The sequence below is a fragment of the Chelonia mydas genome, chromosome 1 (assembly GCF_015237465.2).
Source record: "Chelonia mydas isolate rCheMyd1 chromosome 1, rCheMyd1.pri.v2, whole genome shotgun sequence".
NCBI lineage: Eukaryota > Metazoa > Chordata > Testudines > Cheloniidae > Chelonia > Chelonia mydas.
The window spans coordinates 333,928,480-333,953,570 of NC_057849.1; the positions used below are offsets into that span (position 1 = coordinate 333,928,480).

Below are 25,091 nucleotides of genomic sequence, written 5' to 3' on the forward strand. Positions count from 1 at the left end.
TGTTATTATTTACGACGTATTATTTTAGCACTTAGAGATCAGGACTAGAACTCGATGTAATTTTTAGGTTGAAACTTTTTTCTGCCAAAAAATGCAGATTTGGGTCAACCAAAACATGTTGTGAATTTGTGTTGGAATTTGTAGAGTTGAGTCCATTGGGGGCAAAAACAAAGAACAAAAAAAAACTAAACTTTTTAAAAATATATTTTCAAAACATAAATATGTTTTTTTAATCAAAACAACTTTTCAGTTCGAATTTTATCTCAGCTTTGTTTTTAAAAAGAGGTTAAAATAACTCAGACAAAGTGAAATGTTTCTGATTGACCCAAACTCATTTTACTCAACTTTTTAAGTTTGCAGAAAATTTTTTGCTTGGGTCAACCCAAAACATTCCCCCCCCCCCCTCAGTTTGGTCAGTAAAGAGTTATTCACACAGCTCTAACTGGAACTCTATTGTGCTAGGCACTGCACATACATGTAGTAAGTACGTGCAACCTCAGTAAGAGTTTATAATCATAGAACTCTTACAAATGTCAGTGGAAAGAAGAAAAGGAGGACTTGTGGCACCTTAGAGACTAACCAATTTATTTGAGCATAAGCTTTCGTGAGCTACAGCTCACTTCTTCGGATGCATACTGTGGAAAGTGTAGAAGATCTTTTTATATATACACAAAGCATGAAAAAGTACCTCCTCCCACCCCACTCTCCTGCTGGTAATAGCTTATCTAAAGTGACCACTCTCCTTACAATGTGTATGATAATCAAGGTGGGCCATTTCCAGCACAAATCCAGGTTTTCTCACCCCACCCCACCCACAAACCCACTCTCCTGTTGGTAATAGCTTATCTAAAGTGACCACTCTCCTTACAATGTGTATGATAATCAAGGTGGGCCATTTCCAGCACAAATCCAGGGTTTAACAAGAACGTCGGGGGGGGGGGGGGGGTAGGAAAAAACAAGGGGAAATAGGTTACCTTGCATAATGACTTAGCCACTCCCAGTCTCTATTCAAGCCTAAGTTAATAACTTAACATAACTTAACTTAACATAAAACTCTGAAACTTCAGTGGGACTCTGGGTGTAGGTGCTGGAACTTGGGGTGCGGCGTGCTGCAGCACCAACCCCTGGCTTGAAGTGGTTTCCCTTATATACAAGGTTTACAGGTGGGTTAAATGGCTCTCAGCACCCCCACTATAAAAATTGTTCCAGCACTTCCGACTCTGGGTGGATGCAGGGATCTGCTCACATGGAGCAGCTTGCAGGATTGGGGCCTTAACTGTGATTTATCCAAGCAGCTTGTGTCCGTGTGCGCACGCATGTGCATGCATGTTACTGCTCCACCTCCCGTCACCGTGCATACACGCAGTGTAACAAGCATTTCAAAAGTAGCAATAGCACTTTTGTTCAAATATCATCATGATGGGTGTGATATAAGATCATAAACTGGGTAGAACACAAGCAGGATCTATTATGAAGCCCCATATATAGGGGTTGCCAAGCCTCCAGGATTGTCCTGGAGTCTCCAGGAATTAAAGATTAATCTTTCATTAAAGATTATGTCACGTGATGAAATCTCCAGGAACACATCCAACCAAAATTGGCAACCCCACCCATATAAAACAAACAAAAGTATTGTGATAATCCAACTATCTCGGAAGTATTTATTTATACCACATTTAGGGTGACCAGATAGCAAGTATGAAAAATTGGGACAGACTGTGGGGGGTAATAGGCACTTATATAAGAAAAATCCCCAACCATTGGGACTGTCCTTATGAAATCGGGACCTCTGGTCACCCTAAGCACATTTGTGGTCCTGCCAGTCATCACATTAATGCCCTTATTTTCCAAACCATTACAGAGATTTCAAACCATTATCTAAACTGGACTTTATACTGTGCTTATGGAAATTAGTACTCTCCACCCATACCCATGACACAGTTTTGATCTGTGGTGCTTCACAAAGAAGCAGAAAGAGACTTGGGGAAAATGGGCTAATCATGGTTAGTCTCTAAGGTGCCACTAGTACTCCTTTTCTTTTTATCAAATAAATGAGATACCTAATCACCAATGTTTGGAGAGTCATGTGAGCTTTGGCCACTGCTGAGTAAAATGATCACCCACATTTCTGGCTATAAAAATGTCTATAGCACCTCACCCCATCACATGTTTAGAATTTTATATAGGAGCAGGAGCAGTTTTGGTGGGAAGAGCAAGCAAGGCATTGGGATTCTGGACTCCTACACTCTATTTCTAGCTCTGGCTGCCAACAATTTACCACTGTACAAGGTCATAGGCCAGTGTCAATCCCACATGCCAATTATTAAACAATTACGATTAAATATGAAATCATTATTCCATTATTTAAATGATTAACTACTAACGAATTATTCATCGTTACAGGACAGAGGTGCCGCCGTCTCTTGCTATATAAAATGGGAATGATGCCCACCTCACAGGATGCTTTTAGGCCCTGATTCAGGAAAGCACTTATGATTTCGCCTGTGCTTAAATGCTTTCCTGAATCAGGGCCATAATACGGTATTTGTAAAATGTTTTGAGATCCACAGATGAAAGAAATTAGAAAACTGTAAAGTATCATGACTACTGCTTACTAGCAAATATTAACTGCATGTGTCATGCAGCAGCCACGGCATCTTATTCCTAGCTTTTCCCTTTCAGTGGGTGATCACAGTGAGGGAAACCAGCTGCTTTCCAGACCTTTGTCAGTCCCGTAGGTGTATACGGAGTCTTTGTATTGAATGATTTATACCATGCACATGATGGTGTTGATGCCTTCTACAACAAAACCTAGGAAGGCATACAGAAAAACTGGTTCTCTCTATGCGTTCTCTTTCCCCACCATAGGTCATCTGGAAGGATGTTTTCAAATTATTTTTACTTAATCTTTCACTTTTTTCTTCTTTCCTCATTTTCTACACAATCCGTTAACTTAATTGCTATATCCAAGGGGCGGACAGTTTTCGGGGAAAGCACTTGCAAGGGGATGTGTCCTATTTTCAATACTGAAGGTGGTGAAGTTCATGGTGTATAGTTCCAGCCTATCACCCGTACGTTATATGGGGTAGAGAGCTCCTTCACACAGCACTCCACTAACTTGTTACACCTGTTTGAAAAGAAATGTGAAGCATGCATCTCTTTCCTGTGCCACCGCTTACTGATAAGCACGTGGTATTGACATTTCTGGTCATTGCTCAACAAGCCATTACAGGATTTCATGTGTGCTTATGCTCGCTTGATTTCTGTTCAATAAGCAGCATAACAACAACAAAACATACCTGATGATAGCGTCAGAACCATCATATCGACTTGGAGCCCAATCCTGCATCTCCTCTATGAGTTTTGCCTGCACCAGGGCTGCAGGGTTGGGCTTATATCTGTGAGCTCACATTGGGAGGGAGGTCATGTATCGGACAGACCAAAAATCCACCTCCATCCCACGCAGTGTTGTTAGTCTGCTTTTACTGTTACACATGCCTGAGTCTACAAGTAGTGAATTGGGAAATTTAGGGTCAAAGAGAACCTAATTTGTTCTCCAACATTCCATCCCACACTATTTTAAATTTCCTGAACTACTAGCTTTCATTTTTGGGTCTTTTTCTCCATATTTGGACTGGTCTGGTCTGATCTGATTGAGTGGGTGGTATTGAGCAACTGGAAAGAACTAATAAAATGAAGGGTAGTTATCATTTAGTATTACTCACTTTTATTGTGGTAGCCTCTAGGAAGCCTGATCAAAGACCGGATCCCCATTGTACTTGGCGCTGTTCAAACAAATAACAAAGACCGTCCCCCTACCCCAGAGAGCTCACAGTCTACATGTCAGGCAGGATGCAACAGATGGGAAGAACAGAAAGATATGGCAGATGCTGTGAGAGGATGAGATAATTATAACATGGACAGATTTAGCAGCAGAAAAGCCTGAGTTACATTTTATTACTATTACTATTGACTTATTGTTAAGATTACTGTGACTATTACTCTGATTTATCATTTATATGACAGTAGCACTTAGACGGTCCAGATAAGACTGGGGCCCCACTGTGCTTAACACTGTACCAACACAGCGTATTAAGACAGTCACTTTTGCTGCTGTGTGTAATCATGAGGTGTCATACACAAGAAGTATGATGGAGCTGCTCAACGTTTCATGACAATGTAACTGCACATGTGAGCTGATTAAACAATCTCTGATTACAGTTGCCCATGGAAGTGCAAAGAGATACTTTGTGGAGGAGAGAAGCCAAAGAAATATCCATCTATTAATTATTTAGAGAGGAAGGATGGTCTTGTGGCTAACGCAGTGGACTGATGCTCAGAAGATCTGGATTCAGTGTCCAACTCTGCCACAGACTGCCTGGGTGACCTTGGGCTAGTCACTTAGGGCCAGATACTTAAAGTTATTTAGGTGCCTGAATCCAGCTGATTTCAGTGGGAGTTAGGTGCCTGAATGCCTTTGAGGATCTGGATTTAGCCTCTCTGTGCATCAGTTCTCCAGCTGTAAAATGGGCATAATGCTTCCTTTCCTCATGGTTTGTCTAGTTAGATTGTAATCTCTTTGGAAAGGGAATGGCGCTTATTAACTGTACAGCATCTGGCACAATGGTGCCCCAATCTTAGTTGGTGCCTCAAGGCACTAAATGTCATTCAAATACAGAGTTAGTTGTTCCCTGGCTTTTAACATTCAATAGCTATGTTTTCTGAGGTTTGTATTATCATTTTCTCTCTCTGTCTCTCTCATTATTATTATTTATTTGTGTTACTTTAGCTCCTAGGAACCTGAGTCATGGACCAGGACCCCCTTGTGCCAGGTGCGGTACAAACACAGAACAAAAAGACAGTCGCTGCCCATAGGTCCTGTAACTACGGGTGCTGGGGGTGCTGCCACACCCCTGCTTGAAGTGGTTTCCATTATATACAGGGTTACAGTTTGGTCCAATGGCTCTCAGCACCTCTACTATATAAATTGTTCCGGCATCCCTGTCCCTGCCCCGAGAAGCTCACAATCCTATGATTTACGTCAGCACTTTTTAAATGTATGTGGCTTTCTTCCCTATAAGGATTTCACAGATAATCACTGTATTCAAGTAAGTGTTAATCATATTAGTCCCACAAGGGAAGGAATGAAAGAACAATAAATGGCCTATGGTGTTTTCTATTAGATGAAGTAAAATAAATACACCCATAAATAAGCTTGTCTCTTTTTATTCCTAGGCTCCTGGTTCAACTCCTGCTCTGATCAATAGGGGCTGAAAGTCATTGCCATCTGATGGCTGTTTGGTGGCCTGTGTGAAACGGATTTGGGAGACTCAATCCTGAACCCAATGGACAGGAATCTCTGTCACAAAAATCACAACTGGCAGCGCTTTGCACTCTCATTGGCAATCTTGGAAGATGTGGATGGGCTGTGGAGGCTGATGTGCACGTAGATGGAATCCTTTTAGGTGCGGTTTGAGGAAAGCTTGCCCGGTTGCAACCCAGGCCATTCTATAGCAGTTCTGTGGACAAACAGAGGGCCGCAGTCTCCAGACATGTCAAAATGACACCAAAGGTCCATTTCTACTCCCACTGAAAGTCAACTGGAAGAATCCTATTGATGTCAGTGGAAGCTGGATCAGGCCCTAAATTAATAAACCTAAAGAAATCAAGGGTGAAATCCTGGCCCCACCGAAATCCATGGTTGATTTGCCTTTCCCGTCAGTGCGGGCAGGATATCACTTTCCATTTTATTTTTATGAATCCATTCAAATGTCCCACTCACAACTTCTGGGATTTTTGCTTTGTTTTGTTTATTAACAAATAAAACAGAAGACAATACCATGCCAGCAATACTTTATTGCCAGCGGCCAAGACTCTTAGAGGCTAATCCCAGCCGAGGAATCTATAGCACTGTGCTTACACCTCCTCTCTCCTAATTCTCTAGCCTACAATTACAGACTAAACCATGGAAACAACAGTCTTTGTTGTGCCTTATTGTTTAATGAGGTATGCACATGGTCTAAGTGGGTGCACTGTAATTTTGTAGCTGCTGTGGCAATAAACCCAGAGCTGCCTTTTAGGCAGAAGGATTTTACATGTTTTCATTCTAAAATAAGACACTATTAAAATAAACATCCACTTCCACTAGTAATTAAATCTAGGGCTATCTCCATTGCATTAAGGTAGGGGAAAATAGCTTGCAACCTCCTACCCCCTTTGATGTTATTTTATTTTATTTTTAATGCTGTAAAAAGACAGCCTGAACTTCAGTGCCTAACGGTTTGGAGACAAAGTCTTTGCTAAAGACTCAGCTCCTTCACCCGTCCAGGGAAGGTAAGAGACCCAGCATTAGCCCTCCTCTGAGATATCCAAGAGGTGCTCCAGCAAACCCAGACCACATGGCTCATATTTCTAATGGCAAAAAACCAAAAACAAATAAACAAACAAGCAGGATAAAAACCAAACCACTCGTTATACATCAGACAGAAGCTAAAAGGCTCAAACAACCCAGTTTATTTAAAAAGCCGTTGATCTTTAGATAAGAAAGCCCCAAGCAGGAGGCACTCCAAAGAGTGAAAAGTTTTTAACATAATGCAATCATTGTAATGAGAATTCTGGATCTGGATCTACCCATGTGCCCCTCTGTGTTGCAAGGGCATGAACAAAATACAATTCTTGTCTATTAGACATAGATGAACAAAATATATACATAATAAACTACTGAAAGATAATGCTCCAGACTTGTCAATAAGTCCATTCTCTGAAGAACCTACTTTGCAAATACAATTGGGCAATAAAATAATGAAAGACCAGGGCAGGAATGCATTATTGCCAACCCCCAGCATTCAAAAATCAATGGTCAGGCCCCCAAAAGTCACGATTGGCTTAAAAATCATGGAAATTAAAAATGAAAACCAACCAAACGCTAGGTTTGGAGTTTTCTGTTGCCTTCTGGCTTTTGCACCTTTATGGGTCGCATTTTCCAGCATTTTTCCATAACCATGAGGGATTGGAATTTACTTTTGGGGGTGCTGGAGGAGAAGCTGAGATTCTGGTGGTGTATGCACATGACTCCAGCAGCTAGGGCTTAAAGAAAAATATCAAGTATCACAAACCTTGCAATACAATCACGAGAGTAGGCAGGGGTAAGGGAAGAGGCCCATTATAGGCCCAATGGCCTGTGATGGGATGTTAGATGGGGTGGGATCTGAGTTACCCAGGAAATAATTTTCTGTAGTATCTGGCTGGTGAATCTTGCCCACATGGTCTGGGTTTAGCTGATCACCATATTTGGGGTCGGGAAGGAATTTTCCTCCAGGGCAGATTGGAAGAGGCCCTGGGGGGTTTTCACCTTCCTCTGTAGCATGGGGCATGGGTCACTTGCTGGAGGATTCTCTGCTCCTTGAAGTCTTTAAACCATGATTTGAGGACTTCAATAGCTTAGACATCGGTAAGAGGTTTTTCGCAGGAGTGGGTGGGTGAAATTCTGTGGCCTGCGTTGTGCAGGAGGTCAGACTAGATGATCATAATGGTCCCTTCTGACCTAAATATCTATGAATCTATGAACCTAAGAGTGTTTTGAGTTTTAACATATGCAGAGTAAAAAAGTCTGCTATGCTGATAACCTAGCATTATACTCCATAAGTAGTAGAAGTAATAATAATAATAAGACCTAGCACCTATATAGCGCTTTTCATTGGTACTTCTCAAAGCCCTTTACAAAGGAGGTCAGTTTCATTAGCTCCATTTTACAGATTGAGAAACTGAGGCACGGAGAGGCACTGTGATTTGCTCTCCTAGCAGCCTTAAGGGAAGAGTCTCCCTAGTCACAATCTAACGCATTATCCACCAGGCAATACTGCCTCCCTAAGTAGTCCTATTGACTTCATGGAGTCCATACTAAAGTATTACAGGCCATGAATAAGGATATTAGACTCTGGCCCATCACAAAAGTCCTTAGGCAGCTGCTTCACTGATGCCATATTTTTAAAGGAAGCTGGTAAGGGGGGAAGTGAGCTGGGGATGGTTCAAGGATTGCTCTCCATTCAGATTCTGCCAGATCCATTACTGTACACCCAGGCAACGCCCCTGACTGCACTGGTGATGAAGAAGGGGCTGTGCAAGCGTATGTGCAGCATCAACAGTCAAACAATATAGTGAATGTCAACAATAAAACATAGTGGCCTATGTTCATACCTGGCATGAAGAGTATACGGTGAGCAATTTATTACTTCTAGTAACATGTTATTCTGTTTTCAAAGGAACTGCAATGTACACGCCCTCCTTGTAATGTTGCTTACTGCGTTGCTTCTGCTAGCGGTAACATTTTCAACATTGTTTAATGAGCTGTTACAGGCTTTTGCCGGATTTCACAGGATTTCAGTCAATGAGATTATGTAGGGTCACGGAGGGCAGAAGTTAACTCAAGCTGTGGAGACTTTCACCTCTAGGAGGGAAGGCCCAGATCCTTAAAAGTTTTTTGGCACCTTACTCCTTTTGATATCAATGGGAGTTTGGGTCCTAAATACCTTTGAGGATCTGGGCTGAAAGGTCAGTTTCACCTGCACGTGCAAGAGCTGAGCTCAGTGTAGGGGCTGAGCAGGGCAAAACTGGCTGCCCACCACCTTTGTACCTTCCCTGTGCTGGTCGGGCCGTACTTGTGCAAAGTTTAGAACAACTTCAAGGGATTGCTTATCTTATGCTTAATTGCCAACAGCCCGTATGTGCCATTCTGGTAGCTGGGATTAGCTGGGGCATAAGAAACCTCTAGCCATGCCACTTTAACCTGCAAGAATGCCCCTAGCATGCCACCTGCACTGGAGGTTTCTGCAGAGGATGGCACAGAGCCAGCCAGCCAAGCGGCTGCCATATCTGTGGATTTCTCTCTCTTATTATCTTACCAGCCATGTTTATATTGCATGTGAAATTCCACTCTGCTGAGATCTTGAGAATGATGTGGAATTATTGATCCAGGCCTTTGTTATTCAAACTGTTGACTTACAGGAGTTCCCAATTAAACCACGTCCAGAATGGAGCCACTCCTACCCAACAAAGCTCTCTGTGTCCTTACTAGGCTGCTTGAAAATGTTCAATCCACACAAAAATAGAGTTTCAACTGTGAATTACAATTGGGAATCATTTAAGAACACTTTACTAGGTGTGACGGGTTCCCCCCATGGTGCCACCTCTGACCCACCAGCATGGGCATCCTCTCACCATGTGCTGCTATGACCTTCCAAAGTTGCAAAGCCCTCCAAGCTTGCACTTTCAGCAGCATTCACACAGGTAGGGACGCACCCAGCTTCTCAGCCTAGAACCCCAGAGCAGTACCATGCTGCCCTGGTCAAATCTGGCTAGTATATGGGTTTAATATCCGGTCTGCCTCTCCCTCAATGTGAAGAGGACCATGCACACTTGTGGTAACCAAGCTGAGGTTTTCCCCAGACACCTTAGTCAAACACACACTGGTTTGGATTAAAACATAAAATAAGTTTTTTAATTACAAAAGGGTAGATTTAAAGTGATTATAAGTGACAGCAAACAGGCTAGTTCAGGCAGGCTGGGCAGCACCGCCAACGGGACTTTCATAATCCCAGTTGGTGGTGCCGACCAGAGCAAGACGACCCAGCACCTTACATGCCGCGACCCAGTAGTGGGTCGTGACCCACGGTTTGAAAACCACTGAGATATGGACTGTATCAGACATGGACTGACTACAGGAACTTCCTTTTCAGAGAGATACACCAAAGATGTCTTCCATGCGATCCTTTAGTGCAGTGGTTCTTAAACTGTGGGGTGGACCTCCCAAGGGAGGTGTGAGCTGTGTGCTTTATTGTATTTTATTTATTTATTTTTTGAAGCGCTCTGGCTGTCATCCCCAGGTGGCCGGGGCTCATGCAGAAGGGCCTTGCACACCCAGGAGATGGGGATAAAGGGGACAGCCGGAGCTCTGCCACCAAGGCTTGGGCTCACCTTTGCCCCCCCCAGACCAATCCCTCACCAGGAGGCAGCCCAGTCTGAGGCTCTCCTTCCAGCATCCCCCACCCAAATCCCTCACCTGGAAGCACCGGGGCTCCGGCTGCCAGCCCTGGGGTGGCAGCAGCAGCGCTGAAGTGAAGATGGAAATGGGGCACTAAGTCTACAGTGAAAGGTGATATTGACAAATATCGCTTTTCACATTGCCACCCTTCCTTCTGTGCTGCTGCTGGCACGGCACTGCCTTCGGAGCTGGGCACCCAGCCAGCAGCCACTGCTCTCCATTCTGCCTTAGAACCGGGTGGCGATATATGTATTTGTGTGTGGTGTGTGTGCGTGTGTATCAAACAACTACAGACACAAAGGGCGGGGAGGGGGCAATCAAATAAGTTTGAAAACCACTGCTTTAGTGTTCTGCCAGGAAGAGCTATTGTGAGCTTAAGTTAAATATGTGATATGTTGCCACCTAGGGGCTGAATAGCATAATACAGTTTATCATTCCATTATGTCTCTCTCCCTTTATATTCGACATTCCTACCGTTTACAAAATTTACACTATCATGCAACCTTTGACGTTCAATACAGATCAGTCTGTTAAATGTCTCTGAATCTTATTTGTTTTCTAATTACATGACTCAAATGCGTAACAACTTGGTCCTTCTTGCTGACTGTTAGTTGCAGTGACTGGCTGTGGTCAGTTTGGAATCTCTGAGTATTCTTGTTCTGCATCTACCATCGGTACAATTTGCTGGGTTGATTGTTCGCTGAGGAACAAAATGTAGATGTTGATGGTTTCTGTTGTACTCTTCACTGTCACTCTTAATCACATCTGATCTGGGTACTGAATTCTTTTTCTTTACAACAGCTGAAGTTCTCCATCCTTTTTCTCCATCGAGTTTGACACAGCAAACTTGGTCACCAAATTCTACACTTGGCAGTTCTCTGAGTGATGTCTGTTGTAAAAGTGTTTATAGGCTTTTTTTTTTTTTTTTTGCTTTTTTATCCAATGTGGCTACTATCTTCATGTCTGGCCATTTTGAAGATAGATTCTTTTCCAAAGTTGGAACAAGGAATGGATCTTCTTGCTGTACGATTTTTCTTGGCTGTCTGTACAGCTCTCTCAGCTTCTCTATTCGTTGTGGGTAATGTGGGCTGCTAGTAATATGATCAATATCCTATTCCATTTGCAATGACTTAAATTCTGCTTCTGGGAATTGTGGTCCATTATTTGTCACGAGTTGTTCTGGAATACTGAAGTGAGCAAAAGTGCACTTCAATTTCTCGATAATACTGCAATATGGTATGTCTTTCAAGTATATTATTTATATATCTAGAAAAATAGTCCACAACCACCAGGTAATGATATCCCCTGAATGTGCATAAATCTGCGGCTAGTCTCTTCCAAGGTCTGTCTGGTAGAGACGTTGTTCTGTGTGATTCTGCATAGTCTCTTAAGGTTATTTTTATAGGATCTCTTTTCAAAAGTTCAATATCATCAAATCCTCCATAGAGTTCTTCCACCTTTCTCACTAAGCCCATCATGGTTGCCATGCGGCAGCAGAGAAGGTTCTTTTGTCTTTGATCACATGCACTCTGAATGCAAAGCTTTTGTCTTTGTAAGTTATTTCTGTGGTGAACTGGGCTGTGCAGTTTAGAATACCTGCAGGGCTAGTCAGAGCTGTGTTAGGTGACTTCAGCTGTGGGAGGGATTGAAGGTGATTGTAAGTCCCTTCTGAGATGGCTGTGATGGCTGCTTTTGAGTCAATTTTCAAAGGCAAAAGTCTATCTATGAATATTCAGTTTCACTCTCCAGGCAGGCTCAGTGTCATCACATGTGATAGATCTCAGAAAGAATGGCTCTTGATTGTAATATTAGTCAACTCCCTGACTGCCTTGGTACAGTGAACAGGTGGAAAAATGTTCATATTTTGTGCATTTATTATACCATGAACCTTTGGCTGGACATGCACCATCTCTTGGGATATTAATTTTTCCACATCTTGTGCATTTAGTCTGAAAGGCTTTGGTATGCACCAGGAATTTCTTAATAGCCTCAGGGCTTTTATGGTAATGACTTTTAGCGCTCATGTGTCTGTTTACTAAACTAGATTTAGGTTTTCAAGTTTGGCAAATTGCTCTAGGTTCTGCTGTTTGACTAGCTCAGACTGATTTGCTATTTGAATAGCTGTGTGTAGGGTTAAATCTGTTTTGAACTGAAGCTGCTGTGAAAGGTTATTGTCTGTTGGCCAAATATCCAGCCTGTTTCTGATATTTTCGTGTTTTGCAGTCCCAAAATCAGTTTTCAGACAAAGCATGCAAAGCTCTTTGTGACCCTGGAACTGCCTCAGTGCCAGCTAGAAGAGGGCCCTCCATACTGCCCCAACACTCTATTGTCATAATACATATCCCAAAGGTGTCATGTAAGGCATCACGTTTAAACTGGTGACACTGAAAATCACTGTGTGATGTATGTACGTGTTGTTCACAGTGAGTTATATATGTATGCTAAAAGGCAGATGTATGTTTGGAAGGCAGAGCATGAACCCAGACAAAGGACATGGACCCAGATGTCTTAGACAAAGGAGTGTGTATTTACCTGTCTGGCCAGCTTGGCTACAATAGACGTTCATTTCCATATAAGGTAAACAAAGCCATAAAACTAAACGAGTGGAGGAGAAGACCATTTATCAATCACGTCGAGGGACAGAATCCACCCTTGGAAGCCTTCCTGGCTCTTGAAAGAGAGACAACAGACTTTGGGCAATATAAGGGGGAGTGGGGGAGGTGACATTTTAGGTATCCATCACTAAGGGGACTTAGAGTTAAGTGCCCCCTGAGCCTATGAAAGCTGGATCCTCATGGTCTGGAAAGCAAAGGTAGCTGGAAACTGACTGTAGGTGAGAAACATGCTTATACAAAGATGGCAAACTTGCTGACATTAAGTTTTAGTCACTAGAATGTGTGTTTTGTTTTGTTTTATCTGTAACCACACCTGTTTATTTTACTCTTACTTATTATCACTGTGATGGGTGATCACCCCAGATTAACCTAGAAATGGTTAAAGAGGCTGAGAAGGGGCCAGTTAACTGGATAGGCTACAGCTGAGGGGAATTAGGTGGCCTAAGTAAGTCCAGATCGATGATGCAGCCCAGCTGAGAAGGAACAGGTGGTGCTATTATAAAGCTAGCAGTAGAAGAAGGCTGCAGTGAGGGATATTAGAAAAGGAAGGAAAGTGAGAGGAGAGGGTGTAGGAAAAGGCTCAGGGACACGGCAGCAAGGTTTAAGATGGTGTAGACCTTGGCTGCTGATTACTCTGGGTTCCAGTTCAGCGACCCTCCAGAGGGTGGGCCCAGATTCCCCTACCAGCAACTAGGGAAGTGGCACAGTCTGGGCAGTGAATGGAAAGACTGCCTGAGACAGTTTGTATGGAGAAATGTTGATACCCCAGAAGGGGAAAACATGTAGTGACCTGGCTGGAGGGCCAAGCTACAAAACAGGGAGCACCCCCAAGCGACCGGGAGAGGCTACAGGGTGTGCAAATGAGTGATGGAAGGGAGTGTCAGACCTGGAAGGTGCTAATCCCCAGAGCATCTAGGAGGAGGTGCCCTAGTGGTAAGTGAGCCCTGTTACAAGCACTTAAATCTCTATTCTTTATTGTTAAACTTATTCTTGTTTTATTGCAAAACCAGCTCAATGCTGTGTATTGAAGTGGAAATCTTCAGCTAAACTAACAGGCTGCTGTGTGCTCTCTCTCTTCAGAGGCAGTGGACCTAGGCCAGGTCTACAGTACCCATTCAAAAAAATCCACACCCACCCCGAGCAACACAGTTATACTGACCTAACCCCTGGTATAGACAGTACTATGTCAATAGGAGAGCTGACAGAGCTACCATCTCTTGCAGAGGTGGATTAACTGCACTGACAGCAGAAGCTCTCCTGTCAGTATAGTAATATCTTCACTAAAGTGCTATAGCAACGCAGCTGGACCACGGCAGCTTTAAGTGAACACCTGCCCTTAGTAACTTGTGTGAGTGGCCAGTGAGAAGGACTGGACACTGCAGAAAAATGTCTCTGGGGAACTCAGGAGCAGTGGTTCACTGATATCTGCTAGGTAAGGTTTGGACTGGCAGAGTCCTGAAGAGTTTTCTGGCAAGGCAGACAGGCTGGTTTTGTAAGGGAGTTGTTACGTAGTTTAATTGTAGCAAAATTCTCACTTGTTGAGGCTGAGAGAGGTCACACAGGGCTCACAGTTTTGGGTACTTGTGCAGGACATCACATGCTTATACAAGATTCAGCATTTTCTCTTAGTTCCTCAATTCTCTGATGGAAAACATGCTCTTTCATAAACCACATTTATCTGAGGTTAAAAGGATGCCTCAAACAGCCAAAACCCTTGCATAGTTATCTTTGTGACTGTCTTCAGTACAGTCAAGTATTTAAAAAGGTATGATCTGCCTGTTTCCCCATAGAATAAGTTAAAGAGCACACCTGAATGTCTCCAATTTCCTTGGGTTAGTTTGCAAAATATTATTTCCAATTCATTCATTTTGTAGGTCTATCAAAACTGAAGTTCTCTGGAGCACTGAAGAGTGGCATGTTGATGAGATCAGCCCTGCATCCTTTGTTCCTTCTGTTTACAACCTTTATAATTGCTTCCCTTTTGTTTCGGTTCTCCTCTGGAGCTAGTTTACTTCTGACACCATGTCATGTATACCTTGTACACAGTAGGTTGCAGGACTGCTACTTAGCAAGTCAGGCTTCTCTATCTGATATGGACTGACTAAAGAGCTTCTTTCTCAGATACACCAAAGGTGTGTCTTCCATAAGATCCTTTAATATATGGCCAGGAATATCTGAACGTTATAATAGTTTTGGATTCCATTGCAAACTGAGTGCAAGCAAACAATATGCATTTTTAATACAGAAATGTGTGCATCTAAGAATAAAGAGTATGGGCCATACTTATGGAATGAGGCACCATATTCTGGGAAGCAGCGACTCTGAAACCAACAGATTTGGGGGTCATGGTGGATAATCAGCTGAACATGAGCTCCCCGTGTAATGCTGTGTCCAAAAGAGCTAATGTGATCCTGGGATGCATAAACAGGGAAACCTCAAGGAGGAATGGAGAGGTTCTTTTACCTCTGTATTTAGCTCTGGTGCATCCGCAGCTTGAATATTGTTCCCAGTTCTGGTGCCACAATTCAAGAAGGATGTTGATAAATTGGAGAGGATTCACAGAAGAGCCATGAGAACGATCAAAGGATTAAAAACCTGCCTTTCAGTGATAGTCTCAAGGAGCTCAATCTATTTATCTTAACAGAAGTTTAAGGGGCGATTTGATTATCGTCTGTAAGTACCTTTGTGGGGAACAAATATTTTAATAATGGGCTCTTCCATCTAGTAGAGAAAGGTATAACACAATCCAATGGGTGGAAGTTGAAGACAAATTCAGACTGGAAATAAGGTATAAAATGTTGACCATGAAGGTAATTAACCATTGGAACAATTTATCAAGAAGCGTGCTGGATTCTCCAATGCTGACAATTTTTAAATCAAGACTGGCTATTTTTCTAAAAGATCTGTCTAGGAATTATTCTGGGGAAGTTCTATGGCCTGTGTTACACAGGAGGTCAGACAAGATGATTGCAATGTTCCCTTCTGGCTTTGGCATCTACGAAACTAAATGGAAACTTGTGCAAAAATATTTTTGATTTTCATTTTTAAAAAATTCAGTTTTAATTTAAAAACTGAAATTTCAGTTTCAAACAAAGTAAAGTCAGTTTTTGGTTGCCAAAAACTGAAATGTTTGGTATCCCTTTGCCCAAAACCAAGCAAGATTTGGTTTTCAGGTGTGTGGTTTTTTTTTTTAAATGGTGTCAGGGTTCCTTCCCCACTCTGAACTCTAGGGTACAGATGTGGGGACCTGCATGAAAACCTCCTAAGCTTACTTTTACCAGCTTAGGTTAAAACTTCCCCAAGGTACAAACTATTTTACCTTTTGCCCTTGGACTTTCGCTGCCACCAAATGTCTAACCGGGATTTTATTGGGAAAGTTTGTTTGGAAACATCTTCTCCCCCCCCAAAATCCTCCTGGGGAAGGTTTGATAAAAATCCTCACCAATTTGCATAGGTGACCACAGACCCAAACCCTTGGATCTTAAGAACAATGAAAAAGCATGCAGTTTCTTACAAGAATTTTAATAGAAGTAAAAAAGAATCACCTCTGTAAAATCAGGATGGTAAATACCTTAGAGGGTAATTAGATTCAAAACATAGAGAATCCCTCTAGGCAAAACCTTAGGTTACAAAAAGACACAGACAGGAATATCCATTCCATTCAGCACAGCTTATTTTCTCAGCCATTTAAACAAACAATCTAACTCATATCTAGCTAGATTACTTACTAAGTTCTAAGACTCCATTTCTGTTCTGTCCCCAGCAAAAGCATCACAGACAGACCCAGACCCTTTGTTTCTCTTCCCCCCCCAGCTTTGAAAGTATCTTGTCTCCTCATTGGTCATTTTGGTCAGGTGCCAGCAAGGTTATCTTAACTTCTTAACCCTTTACAGGTGAAAGGGTTTTTCCTCTGGCCAGGAGGGATTTTAAAGGTGTTTACCCTTCCCTTTATATTTACGACAAATGGAAACTCAAGTTTTGAAGAAGCTACAAAAATGTTTGACATTTTTGGTGGGGGCAAAAATAGTTTCCCAGCCAGCTCCAGTTGTTACAGGTGCCCTGCTATTTGAAATAGTTAATCTTTCCCTATTAAATTCTGTCTGTTTCAAGGTTTTTACTGCTTGCTTTTAAATAACTCTTTGGTTGTGTCACAATATTTCAGAGGTCTTTTGGTCCTCTTCATATCGTGGAATCTGAAATGGAAGCTTTCTTTGTCTGAACACCTGTCTTAGGGAACAGTGTTTTAATGGCTCTGCAGCTTCGGATGTCACTTCTGACTCCGTTCTGAACTGTGCACTAATGCTGGCATTTCAAGCTGAACAAAACGTGCATTTGCTTGATGCTTTTAGTCAAAATGTATTTGGATATATTTTACCATTGCCTTTGCAAAGTGCCCTGGCATAAGAAAGACCATATAAATGTTCTATCACTGCATCCGATGAAGTGAACTGTAGCTCAGGAAAGCTTATGCTCAAATAAATTGGTTAATCTCTAAGGTGCCACAAGTACTCCTTTTCTTTTTGCTATTTATATGGCCTCCATTACCAGAGTGCCTCACAATCTCGAATGAATCTTCCTAGCACTCCTGTGCAGTAGGGAAATACTATTATCCTCATTTTACAGATGGGGGGGGAGGGGAAATGAAGCACTTTTAGACTAAGACTCAGATCTGCAAAGGTATTTAGGCACCTAGCTTCCAGGAGATCCATGGAAGCTAGAAGCCTAAATATCATTGAGGATCTGGGTCTAAGTAACTTGCCTAAAGTCGCATGGGAAGTCTGTTGCAGAACTGGGAGCTGAACCCTGAACTACTGAATACCAAGCTAGTGGCCTCACCACTAAACCATGCTTCCTCTCGTTATAGGTGATGCTGGTTTCAGAGCATCTCTTTGAAGGGTGGATAGGATGCATCTGAAGAACAAAGTCTAAACAGAAAGAGGGCTGGAGGTTGCATCGAGGGGAAAATGCCAACGGTTTCATTACTGACCCAGTGTCTGACATGCACAGAACAAATGTCACCACCTTTTCCACTCTGCAGCTTCCACCATATGTCATTAGTGGAGCCACACTATGCAGCCTCTGGAGCAGCCCAGGACCTGCAAGGTGGCATAAAACCATCTCTGCCCCATTTCCTCATGGCTCCTGGAGGTCTGGTACAGCATCAGACCCCATATGTCACCTTCCATACTTGTATGCAGTTGAAGCCTTGACCTGTAGAAGAGCTCTCCATAAGCTTGAAAGCTTGTCTCCAACCCACAGAAGTTGGTCCAGTGAAAAATATGACCTCCCCCCACCTTGCTGCTCTACCTTCCATGCTGGTTAGAGAGTTCATTGATCCAGGTGTGTTTGCCACATTCCAAAGGGGAGAGGGGTTACTGAATGTTTACCTAAATTCCTCTACAGTTTGAATTGGATCCAGTATTTTTCTTCCCTTCTTGTTCTAGCTGCTGCTTCCATACATTAAGCTGCTTTGGAGTTCATCCTGGGAGTTAGGTGATCCCTACGTCAGTGTTGTGAGGTTTTAGTTGTTTTTTTGTAAAGCAACAAAAGTTCCAAGTAGTATTAATTCTATCACGACTTTGTCCTGAATACTTCATTGTTGTATTTGTCATTGAGGCCGGGCATAAAAATTCAAGCCCAGATGAAGAAACACCTGGCATTGGGATACTTTAATATTTACAATAGTCTAATGATTACAGAAACAGACTATTACAAAGTGCCCACCTGCCCCGAGGGATCAGAATGACTCTGCAGGAAAGCTGTGTCACAAATAGAACATTGTTCCTGCTGGGACAGGACTCTACGGAATCTTTTTATTTTTCAGTAGTTCCTGCTGTGCCATGGCATTTACTGCCTATTTGGAGTAACACCTTAAATACCTGTATGCAGTGTTGCTGTAGCCATGCTGGTCCCAGGAGATTAGAGACAAGGTGGGGGAGGTACTCTTTTATTGGACCAACTTCTGTTGAGGGCAGAGATGAGCTTACATGGAGCTCTTCTTCAGGTCTGGGAAACTACTCTGAGTGTCACAGCTAAAGTACAAGGTGGAACAGATTGTTTAGCATAAGTAGTTAACACATTTCAAGGGACCATTCAAGGTGAAGTGGATGGTTAACACCCCTCCAGTCATAGGGGAGGAAAGGGAAGGGGAAGACAGATAAGGCGAGGGGTTGTTAGTGGTTTATAGATTGTTGTAATAAGCCATAAATCCAGTCTCTCTATTCAGTCCATGATTTTTAATGTTTAGCAAAGTTATGAAGTTTGGGGAGTTTAAATTCATAGCTTTGCTAGACACTAGAAATCATGGCTTGAATGGAGACACTGGATTTATGGCTTACTACAACAATCTATAACCCACTACCAACACCCCACCCAGCTGCCTTCCTGTTATGACTGGAGGGGTGTTAATCATAGATCATCACTGTTGGAAGGGACCTCAGGCGGTCATCTAGTCCAACCCCCTGCTCAAAGCAGGACCAATCCCCATTTTTGCCCCAGATCCCTAAATGGCCCCCTCAAGGATTGAACTCACAACCCTGGGTTTAGCAGGCCAATGCTCCAACCACTGAGCTATCCCTCCCCTCGCTTCACCTTGAATGGTCCCTTGAAATACATATTAACTACTTAATCTGTTCCACCTTGTATTTAGCTCTGACAAGGAGTAAGTTTCCCAGACCTGGAGAAGAGCTCTGTGTAGCTTGAAAGTTTGTCTCTCACCAACAGAAGTTGGTCCAATCAAAGCTATTAGCTCACCCATGTTGTCACCTTAAATACCTTTCACCTGTACCTTGTAGGCCATGTTTGTATGTGCAGCACTGCAGCAGTGCAGATGCACCAACACAGCTGTGCCACTGCAGTGCGTCTGGTGTAGACGCTCTATGCTAATGGGAGAGCGCTCTCTCAGAGGTGTAATAAAACCACCTCTGAGCAGCAGAAGCTACGTTGGCAGATGCTCTCCCGCTGATAGCCTTGTGCACCCGAGCACTTAAGTCGGTGTAACTTGTCTCTCAGGGAGTGGTTTATTCAGCCCTTGAGCAACATAAATTATGCTGACATAGGCTATAATGTAGACACAGCCTTAGACTCCAGACAAGTGTGACAAGCATGTTAGTTAATAACTGACCAGTAACTACCACAGACAAACAGGAGTAACAATACGTTGTAGGTTTTTAGCTGGTTTTTATCACCCACAGATCTCAAAGATCTTGACAAAGATGGTAAGTATTATCCCCAATTTACCAATGGGGAAACTGAGGTGCAGAGCTGTAAAGTGACTTGCAAAAGATCACACAGCAGGCCAGTTAGAGAGCCAGGACTAAAATCCAGGTCCAAGTCTTGAACTAGTGCTTTATCTGTTAGGCTACACTGCCTCCCTTAAGGTGGAGGGCTTAACTCTTTACAAACACTAATGAATCTCATTCATTTTACAGATGGGTAACTGAGACACCTATTGGCTTTTAGGGCAAAATTTTCCAGTGTCTACTAATTTTGGGTGGCTCCGTGTCCTGCAACTTCCCTTCCACTTGCCATCTATATACTAACCAGCCTCACTGCTGCACCAGATCACTGGTCTTTAAGGGTCTGGCTACACTGCAGTTAAAAACCCACAGCTAGCCCGTGTCAGCTGACTCTGGCTTGCAGGGCTCAGGCTAAAGGGCTGTTTAATTGCAGTGTAGATGTTCAGACTTAAGCTTCAGCCTGAGACCTCTGGGACCCCCACAGCATCCTAGAGCCTGGGCTCTATTCCGAGCTAGAATGTCTACCCTGTAATTGCAGGGCTCAGTCTAAGAGACTGTTCATGCCTGAGTCAGGTGACACGGGCCAGCTGTGGGTGTCTAATTGCTGTGTAGACATACTAGTTGTGCTGGAAGGAAAGATTCAGCCAAAGACACACAACTGACTGGTAGGTTGGGACTATATCCTGGTGGAGTGGGTGTTGGAAGGGTTCCAACCACTCCTAAAATGCTCTCTGGATTTGGCAGGTAGTAGCTTCTCCCTACTATAGAGGGAAGTGGCCACCCTGGGAGCTATTTTTACAACAAATCCAGGCTTTGAGGTTGGATGAAAAGGGCCACAGTTAAGGTGACCAGATGTCCCGATTTTATAGGGACAGTTTGGATTTTTGGGTCTCTTATGTAGGCTCCTATTACCCCCCCACCACCCACTGTCCCAATTTTTCCACACTTGCTGTCTGGTCACCCTAGCCTCAGTAAACTAATGGGAACCAGAAGCCTTGGTCAGAAAGAAGAAATTGAGTCCATCTATGCTCTTGATTACAAGGATATTTTCTCAACCTTGCTGTGCTGAGAGCTGTGCTTAAATCAGCAGCTTGTTCCATGTACACACTCCAGTAAAAGAAAACACATGAAAGATACTAGGCTAGGAGCCTGCAGTTGCTTCAAAACACAAGCTATTGCTACCCTCTACTGGTGGTTTGCTCTATAGCTCTGTCACTCTTAAAAATGTTTCCTACCATTGCAGCTCAAAGTTGGAATTCTGAGAATGTGTGATCAAATAATTCACCCAGTTTGTTACACTTTAGTCTGTCGGGTTGCATATTATCCACAAACAGTCTCTGGTTGCTATGAACATATTTATTATTATTATCTGTATTATAGTGACACCACTGAGCTCAAAGTATTTCACTGAACATCCATATAGTAAGACAGTCGTGGCCCTGAATAGCTTAAGTCTAAATACAACAAGACAGACGAAAAAAAGTCAGAAAAGTAGTATTAATTGTACCCCCCCCCCCCCCAGATGAGGGGTGAGACACAGACTAAGTGGAGCTTGCAGTGCAAACAGCTCTGTTGGACTGGCTAGAAGCAGAAGACAAATTCAAAATAAGGGACACATTTTTAACAGGGAGGTAATTAGCCATTGGAACAAACTACCCAGGGCAGTGGTGGATTCTTCCATCTCTAGGTGTCTTCAAATCAAGATATGCTTTAGGCAAACACAATTTATTGGGGGAAATTTAATGGACTGTGCTATAAAGGAGGTGAGACTAGGCCTTAAACACCACAAATCTGACTTGTCCAAGGTAACATAGGGACTCTGACAGAGCCAGGAAGTGAATCCAGATAGCCTTGGTCCCAGTCCAGGGCTTTACTACATGACAATCTTCTCTTGTTAATCATTCAGAATTAGGCAACTCATGATTTATGGAAACCTATTTAGATGCTATGGTAATGAGTGTCATAAAAATGTCTAAGAGATTAGATGTAGATCTGATAGTCTAAGAATTTCTGCAAACCATGAGTGTTGCTTAGACATTTGCTATTTGTATTTCACTAGTCATGTAGTTAGAATGGCTACCTAAATCTCTTGGACTTGATTCCACTCCCTGATCCCACAAAAAGCTTTTCACCTGAATAAATATTTACACATGTATTCATGAGGCCCTTTCTTTCTGCAAACATTCCTGTGTACAAAGATTTTGCTCCTAGGAATGTTCATGGAGAGCAAACAAATGCAGTTGTGAAGACCATCAGAGAGAATACATGGTTATTATTCCAACCTGGTATTAGACCATGGAGTGGTAAAAATACCTGTGTACTCTCTAGTACAGCCTCCATCAGTGCAGCTGTGCTAGTGAAGAATGAGGGTCTAGATTTCCCTACGGTCGATGCACCCTGGTGAAAGCGCTGTCGGACTGTCACAGAGAAGGAATTGGCTTAAGTTGCAACAGGGAAAATTTAAATTGTGTATTAGAAAATGCTTTATTAATGATTTATTGTTTAATTGTTACTTGCTTATTTATTGTGGTAACACCTAGGAAACCCAGGGTGGATAAATGTGGGGGGGAAGAGGATATAAAAGGCTAGGGAGAATATGGGGGCAAGGCAATGGGTAGGGAGAGTGAATGTGGGACACAGGGAAAGTGTTGGGGGCAGGACTGGAAGTGGGGTGTAGGGGAATGACAGAGGGAAGGACAGACAGGAAGCATGAGGGGGACATACAGAATCACACTGAAATTTTCACCTGACTCCAGGAGCTGGGGCTTAAAAATACCAACTATTACAAGTCACACGTGAAAATCATGAGTTGGCAACATTGTTTCAGATTGAAACAGTTTCAGTAGAATCACTTCCTCCTTTCAATTAATCAGTGGGATTAGCGATGTCATACTTCAACCAGTTTTCCAGAAGGGCGTCAAGTTTAGACAAGACCTACATTTCTAATGTTAAAAACAAGTAGGAAATAAATGTATTGAGGCAATTTTTATACACCATAGAGAAGGGGAAAAGGCACAGCCCTGAAGTTTTTATATACTTTTGTATGTCTCCTTACAAAAAAGGCATATTTCTGAGGGGTACAGGATGCCAGTGGGTTAAAAAAAAAAAAAAGTATAAACTGGGTGCATTGCCACTGAAACCAACAGAATTGCATCCCGCTGCATATTCTCAGTAGGAGAATTGTCCAGCAAGCTTTAGCTCTTCATGAAAACATAGCCATTTGTCTGAATTCTCCTTATTGTTTAGGGCAGGCTGCCCACATTTCCATGGAATTATTTAAACGCAGAATTATTGGACCATTTCACAGCTACAGTGATTTTTTTTTTTTTTTTTTTTAACATAGAATCTCTGCTCTTTGTGGAAACATGATGTGATATTGAGCAAGATAATGGTCAGAAAAGAACTTTGCTAGGCTCCTAATGGGGTAATTTTACGGTCAACAATTTCTCAACATTCATCAAAAAGCCAATAAATGTCAAGCACGGGGCCTTTGATGCAGTAGCTCATGTAATTCCTTCCCAAAAGCTTTTGCAGAGTCTTTTCAGAGTATGCCTCTGCCCTGCATTTCTGATGATTTCACTGAAAACTTTGCTGGTGAAGAAGCTATATTGCTACTGACTGACCATGTGAACTTGGGCAAAACAATTGGCATTTCCCCCATCTGTAAAATGGGGACAATACTACTTGCTAGCTACCAGTTACAATCCAATCCCAGAATCGCCAGCCCCAGATCTTCAAATATTAAGAGTCAGCTCCCAAAATCATGAGACTGACTTAAAACTAACAGGATTTAAAATGACTAAATTTTGCGGGTTATTTGCCTTTTGGGTTTTGAACCATTATGGTGCATGTTTCCAAGCTTTCCTCTGCAACTGTAAGGGCTAGAGCCTTATTTCAAAAGAAACCATGAAAGCTGAAACTCTCATATAATCAACTGACTCCAGGAGCTAGAGATTTAAGAAAAATGCCAAATATTGTGACGCTTGTGATAAAATCCCAAGTATGTGGAAAATTAGGATGTATTCTGAATTCCTACTCTTTTTGCATGTTTAACATCAAATGTCTTGTGCCTGGTATCCTGAGTGTGTCTGTCTAAGGGCACCTTCAGCATATTTGCCCTAGCTAATACAGTGTGGGCCACAGGACGTTCTTCTTGGAGCCAGAGAGGTCATTACTATATTAGTTTCAATGAAGCTAAAACCTATTTTTGCACCCTGGCTTGTTTGCTTACATTCTTCATTAGAGGAATATGTTTATAGATCATATGTGCTCGTTATATTACTTGAGACTCCAGTCCATTATGGGGCTCACGCACGTTCCTCTAAGGCAGTGGTGCCCAAACTTTTCCCCACTCATGCGCCCCCCCCCCACAGTATTGAACGTGTCTGCACACACCCCCTCCCCAGCTGGGACCATGGCTTGAGAGCAGGGTGACACAGCCAGGGGCAGGTGGCCAAGAGTAGGGGTGGGCCTAGAGTGGGGCTGGGTGATGCTCGTGCCTCACCCTGCCATGCACCCACAGACTTTGCCTCCTCCTAGGGGGGCACACCCCACAGATTGGGTACCACTGCTCTAAGCCATCTAGTCCTAGCCACTCTGAGGCAAGATGCCTGACCAGCTGGATCAGTGTGCTGACCTGGGATGGCAATTTGTAGGTTACATTTTCTCTACCAGATCCAACTCCAGCTGCTGCTGCGTACATTGTAAAGTTAACAGAAATCTTGTCCCTTCCTCTCAGAGCCACTTGTAATGATAAGCTGCATTCCTAGAAGCCCAACACATAGACATGTCACTTGTGATTCGGGTCACTTGGAAGTAGGCTAATTACCTGGCAGGCTGACTGCTCCAGAGCAGGTTCTTTAATAGAAATGAGTGGGGCAATGTGGGAAAGACTCAGTTATTTCAGGGCAAATTCTGTCCTTGGGCAGCAGCTAGGCACAGAAGTAGGGCTTTGTGATGTGGTTGGGACTCACCACTGTGGAGCCTCCTGTTGGTCACTCTGGGAATTAGCTCAGTTCATGTGGAGCGTCTTCTGCCAGTGGTGTACCGTCCATCTCTTGCCCTCATTTGGCGTCTCAACCCCCATTGCGCCCTGCTTGCAGCATCCTCTTCAGGACACTGCCCTCTGGCAGTGCCCCCTCGTCCACTCACCCCCTTCCAGGAAGGGCAGGGGGTTAACAGCTGTCCTTCCGCTTCACC

At 43.1% G+C, this 25,091-nt stretch overlaps 1 protein-coding gene across 1 annotated transcript in view; it reads left to right on the forward strand.

Annotated features, from left to right (window-relative positions):
* The window catches only part of UPF2 (UPF2 regulator of nonsense mediated mRNA decay), a 197,470-nt gene extending 191,817 nt beyond the window's left edge, over positions 1 to 5,653 (forward strand). Inside the window, exon 23 of the mRNA XM_043552921.1 lies at positions 5,236 to 5,653. Coding sequence (XP_043408856.1) covers positions 5,236 to 5,260 — 25 coding nt within the window. The 3' untranslated portion in view covers positions 5,261 to 5,653. The remainder of the gene's footprint in view (positions 1 to 5,235) is intronic.
* The last annotated feature ends 19,438 nt before the right edge of the window (positions 5,654 to 25,091 follow it).